This window comes from Rhea americana, unplaced genomic scaffold, assembly GCF_003343005.1.
Source record: "Rhea americana isolate MKP2758 unplaced genomic scaffold, rheAme1 scaffold_228, whole genome shotgun sequence".
NCBI lineage: Eukaryota > Metazoa > Chordata > Aves > Rheiformes > Rheidae > Rhea > Rhea americana.
In genome coordinates, this window is record NW_028186344.1 from 125,321 (window position 1) to 131,457 (window position 6,137).

The window sequence follows — 6,137 nt, forward strand, 5'->3', positions numbered from 1 at the left end:
ATCTAACACAGGAGTTTTCATTACTGCTTCTCATAAGGGCTGCTGTAGACTTGGAGACTGTATAGCATTTCTCATCCAAAGAAGCCTGTACACAAACAGCCTTTGCATAGGGCAGCGTTGCCTTTTAGCTTTTTGCTGTATCAATAACTAAATAAAAAAAAAAAAAAGAAGAAAGAGGGCTATAAGGGGAAAAAATAAGTTTTAATAGAAACACATTTCATCCTTTGTTTTCTGCTTGCCATAAAACATTAACGTAGTAAACAAATTCATCTTTGCTTTTTTATCTTTAATGACATACAGTATCTTGAGCTTTGTCATGACTAAGTATGGTTAAACCATGCCGTGTTGCTAATACCATTCAAACCTCTATTGTCACAGTTCATTGACACCAAACTGCTTTTTTTTTAATAAAGTTGTTTGTAAGTTATTTCTGCTCATAGACACCTTTGTTTAAAGGATGTCTTGGTTTTTGTTTTTTATGTTTCTGTACAATAGTGGTATGGAGTTTTCTGACCCAAACTATCTTTCCTTGGGACATAGTTCAAAGTCCATGCATTTCTGTGGTCAGCCCCTGCTTTGTGCCATATAGCACCTCTCTGAATGCCACACCCCTACATGGGCAACATTTTTATATGATGCTCTGAAAAACTGTGTTCTAGACAGCTAGTCCAATAGTAGTACTCTTACAATGAAGAACAGCTGAAACRCCTATTTGAAATAGGGGTGTGTGGATTTTTTTTTTTTTTTAAGAAAGTGTCACTTTGGTCCACTTTTCAGAGTGGTTGGTGTTACAATATATAACTTTTTTTTCTTTTTTTAACGCAGTGTAGTTCACAATAATTTAAAATACTCTATAGACATTTAAACGATATACAATAATATAACTTAATTGGATTCCTCAATTGTACTTAACAAATACTATTCTAATATATTTACAGTATCTAGTACCATAAAACTGTGCATTACTCTGCTTGGGAGCTTTATTTGCTTCCTGTCAAGAATGAAGTGAAAGTTCAGTGTATCACTATTATCCAACAGCAATACCCATGAATCTGTAGGAACTTGAAATTATATGAAGTGACTCTAGCATTTTCAGGGGGCACTGTTGATTTCTGTGGAGTTGCACTCATTCACACCAAGATTTGAACTTCTCACTGGTATTTAGAAACCAGCAGCAAAAACAAAAAAAAAGAGTGCCTTGATTTGGGATTGCTCCATGGGAGACTCMTTATGGGAGTCTGATTTTCAGAGGGTGAGTACTTGCTGTCAGGCAGGCAGGTCCTCATGAGCGTTCCAACCAAGGTCTCCGCATTGTTAGTTACTTTTGATAACATAGGCCCAGAAATTAGGGAGATTATCCTAGGTTATTCACATGCCCAGCATGGGAACTGATGGAGCTGTAGCTCTACCACCTCCTTGCCCCAAGAGCACTCTGTGTGGCAAGTGCTTCCACATTACATACAGAGGCCTCATGGCTGTGCAACTTCTTCTTAAAAGTAATAAAATGAAGCAAATGTAGATATGCAGATATGCAGACATTAGAAAATTTTTAGTTCAAATTTTCTGACAGTCAGGTAGGGATCCTTGCTACAAGCAAACACATGATTAAATGTGTTGTATTGTAAATAAGTATATCTGGCTCTTGAGGTTAAAAGCACTAGATTTTACAGTAGTAAAAGGTTGGAGGATTTTTTAAATCCTTCTTAGGGAAAAGGTGTGTGAATTAGAGTTGATCGTGGTATAAAAATTCAGCTTCTTTCTTAATATTCATATATTTACTAGGAGTATGTTACTGACAACCTTAGAATAGTGGTAACACAAACAAACCTAAATTTTAGCTTTCTTATGGTCAAGAAGCCATCACAGCTCATAGGTTGTAGCAACCTGAAGTCTAGCTACTGTATTTTTATCACCTTCCCAGTCCAGACTGAGCATAAGTTATTAAAACTATTGGTAAAAATTAATAAGCTTTAACTGTCAAAAGGGATAATGCTTGGAAGAGCCTACCAATGCATTTGACTGCAAAGCAAAATCTTTGATACTTGTTGAAGCACGTCTGTGTGTCCTAAAACTCCCCACAGTGAGCTGAGGGTAGGTGTTCCACGCCTTGTGCCTGAATGTAAAAGAATCATTCTTATTCAGGAGGCAAGCAGGGAAAAGTCTTTGTCAAGCATTTGTAACCACAGTTTTGCATGATCTTTTTTGCTCAGTTCTGATAATTGCTTAAGGCCTACAGTAATTGAACTCTCTAATAGTGGAGTGACAACAGATCAGTAGCATTGAAGAACTTAGGGAGAACCAAATACAAAAATCATAAAGTCAGAGTTCCAATAAGTTTACATTTAGTACAGAATTAAGACATAGCTACCCGTTAGTGCTTAGAATTTTCTGATACTATTAAAAACATAAATAATTACTTTAAATGTTCATTCAAAGAGTTCCAGTGTCACTGGCAGCTGATGTAATCTTGTGAACTTTATTTTTTCAAACTGATAGTGGAGTATTTCCACCACTGATTTTGTCTCCCTGTCAGTTGTAGTTTTCTCTCTACCTACTTTCTTAGAAATTTAGATTTTTGCAGCCAGACTGCTGTGTTGTTGTCAATGAAGATTTCATTTCCTTAATAAAGTCTTTATTTGCACAGGGCTTGGGGTTTTTTGTTGTTGTAAAACATTAGAATGTCTTTTTCTTTCAAATTTAATGGGAACTGCAGTACAGTCAGCTTCTCTGACGTGTAAGTTGAGTGCTTACTAGGAGAATGCTACAACACCCAGTTTGTAGTAAAAAAACAGATGAGAGAAAAAGGGTTGTAAGGTTGCCAATGTCACCTTAATCCTGTTGCCCTTATTTCCAAAGCAGTTACAACAGCTAGCCAGCCAAAATGCACCATCCTTAGAAGTATAAGTAGTGGGGAGGGATTTTTTTCCCCCCAAATAAGATTAGATGTGCAAAATGATGCTGTAGTTGTTTGTTGTACTCCACTTTCTTCACTTGTGGCGATTTGTTCTGTTCATTTGAACATGATGCCGTTATTTGCAGGTGAACACCTCTGTCCGCTCGCTACATGTGTTGCACTTCACAAAGCAGCACCAGTGGAATTTGCAATTGCATTGCCACACTTTGGTGTACTGGTGAGTGTTATAACCTCTTCCGCAGCACATCATGTCGCATCCGTCTGCGTTGGGAGATGTACGGTTGCAGAGCCGTCCCTGGGTACCAACACTGCCTGTGGAAGCATCTTCCTCACAGTAGTTGGGTGACTTTTCAATATACACTAAATCTGTTTCCATTGGTTTCTGATAACTCTTAATCTGCTTGATCTTCAGGAAAGTTGGCTGTCTTAGTCTACTGGCTCGTACCACCTCCACTTGCACTGCAGCATTGTATTTCTCTTTCAAAATATATCCAATCTCTCTGAATTTAGGAAGTGTGGTCCAGCAGGTCTTAGTTGTGCAGGAACCTGAAACTCCATGGCACTTGCATTCCAATTTCATTCTCTCYTCAAGAACCTACATGTACAGACATTTGCATATTGTTACTGGACAAAAATGCTATTGCAAGACTGCCTTACTCTCAATCTGTTAGTTCATATCAACATTCATTAACTCTGGTTGAAATTTTTCAAATGCATGCTTGTAAATACTCTTGCTTCCCAGCAAAATGGTCATAACACATTTTGTTTTACATGATATTTTATCAGAAATGCAATGTTTTGTCATTGTATAAGAAAATATTTGCATTCTATTTTCAAACAGTGGAAAAGATTTACTTAAATTTCAGAAGATGTGGTTTTAGAAACAAAGCTGTTCATGGAACTCCAGTGATGTAAAAAGATTTTCAAATCACGTTTATTTTGAAAATGGAAAAAATAAGGTAAAAAAATCCAAATATTTAATCTTAATTCCTTCAAATAATGTTCCTTTATTCTTTAAAAGATTTTGACTAGCATTAATTTTCATCTATGTTGTGTGGCTTCACGGTCACCGTAAAGTGCAGACTTTCAGCTGCACCAGCAGTGGCAATAGCAACACACCTATTAACTGTTTAACCCACAGGACAAACCACCACCTTTAAAAGCAGGACTTTTTGCAGCAAATCAAGCAAATGTGCAGTCATAAATACATATTTTTTGCATCAGGACCCTGATGGTGCATCATTAGAGGAAATAAAATCTGCTGCTGCAGTAAGACTCTCTCCGACAGTGGATGTAGTTGAGGGCTCAGTAGCAGTTTTGCCATCAGAAAAGGTTACTCTAGTGAGTGTCACATGAGCCCTAGGAGGGATCTGAGCGCTGGCGGGAGCTCAGCTCCCAGCCATGTCCTAACTTCAGCATCTTCTGTGCTTCAGCTGTGCAGCCACTGGCATGCAGTTCCCTTCCTCACACTTCCCTTCTKTGTGCTGATGTGCACCCAGGGGGAGCACCAGCAGATGCCTCCTACTTCTCCTGTGAGGTGGAGGGGTAAATTGCCCCACTGAAGCTACTCTCTGTTTTTCTGCGCTCGCCCAACCGCTTAAACCTGACTACCATTACACCCACAGTTGTTACTAGCTTGTGAAAAGCAAGTCCAAAGAACAAAGCAGGCTGATCTTTCTCCTTTGCAACAGGATGCTAACAAAGAAATATGAGCCACTGAGCTTGTCTTGAAGCATTACTGATGCTGCAGTCCATCTCCTGTAGTGGTTTCTTTGCATATCCCAGAACATGACTGAAATGGGCACAGGATAAAAGGGTAGAAATCTGAGTACAATGGTATAATGAAGCAGAAGGGAAGTAAAAAATGCTTACTGCTTAAGAAACTAGCCTTAAAATAAAAACTGTACAGCTTTTGGTTATCCCTGCAAATAGAGGGCACCCTCCTGAGTTGTTCGAGTTTCACTTAAATTGTATGTTTTGTTTTTTTCCCAAATTTCTGGGGTTTCAATATTAAAGAGAATATTTAGTTTTGGTTCTCCCCTGCCAAGATACAGTAGCAAGTATAAGACAGCTAAGCATCCAGTTCAAAAATACCTTAGACTTTCTGGAACTGCAGGCTGTCACTGGATCAAGAAAGAAAAAACAGATACCAAGAARGTTTACTGGCTATGTAAAGAAGCTCTTATAGCTGCAGATATTCTAAAAAGAAAATGAAAGGGGCTAAAAGCTGCTTTCTGTGGATGCTGGGAAGGCCCCTGCTCTCTAAAGAACCGTCACCGTTATGACTTCTCTATGGAAAAAAGTGAAGGCAAAATACTTGCTGGGTTGAACCACAGAGGCAGCAGCATTTCACTGGCTGTGTGTAATGGGAGGCTGTATGAAATATTCTGGGGTCTTTTGAGGTTCCTCTGTTTCTACTTCATGTCTGTGCAGGAGGATGTGATTTCTCAAAGATCCCCGAGCAAGATTCCAAACCTGTTCTGCAAATTTGTGTGAAAACAATCAATTGGTATTTAAGTGTGCATGTATGCATAAAAAAATGCTTGTAAGCATTGCTTGATAAGTCTAAAGCATGGTTTCCTAAACTAGCCATTTTCTACAGCTCTCTTTCAACCACTAGCCAACATGCAATTACAGCAAAAATTATAGCAAAAAGAGGCAACCTTCTCCACACCTTCACCAGAGAGCACCACAGGATCTAAGGACTTCCTGGAAAGCATTAGGAATGAGACCAGTCCTGTCATGCCTGATTTGAGTTCTTCTTTTCCCCAAGTAAGAAATCATGGTGAAGAGCAGGTTTGTGGGTTTAGTGTGTATTTTGTCAGGTTCTTGGTTGGCTTGTTATATCTATTTTTTAGATGGAAAAGGCCAAGTCAGTAACTTGCTCTGAGAGTAAGAGCAGAGCTAAAGAGGCAAGGCTCTAATTCTTGTGCAGGCTCAGCACCCTGGGCATTGTCCTAAGGAGCCTCAGTATATCTCACTGATGTGCTTCTTCTTACTAGAGAAAGTTGTATTGTTCTCGAAAACAGAGATATTACCCATTGTGGTTTCCTAGCTGATATCTTTATATATATATGTTCAGGTATGTATGTGCAGATACATGTTTGTGTGTGTGTGTGTGTGTGTGTGTGTGTGCGTGCGCATACGCGTGCACATTTGGTTGATATGCTATTGTTAGGCATAGCCTGATACACACTGTAATACCATCTCCAGCAACTTTATT

At 38.9% G+C, this 6,137-nt stretch overlaps 1 protein-coding gene across 1 annotated transcript in view; it reads right to left on the reverse strand.

Moving 5' to 3' along the window:
- Positions 1 to 2,688: 2,688 nt before the first annotated feature.
- Positions 2,689 to 6,137, reverse strand: part of WNT7B (Wnt family member 7B) — a 94,142-nt gene continuing 90,693 nt past the window's right edge. The window contains exon 4 of the mRNA XM_085305882.1: positions 2,689 to 3,509. Coding sequence (XP_085162008.1) covers positions 3,030 to 3,509 — 480 coding nt within the window. The 3' untranslated portion in view covers positions 2,689 to 3,029. The remainder of the gene's footprint in view (positions 3,510 to 6,137) is intronic.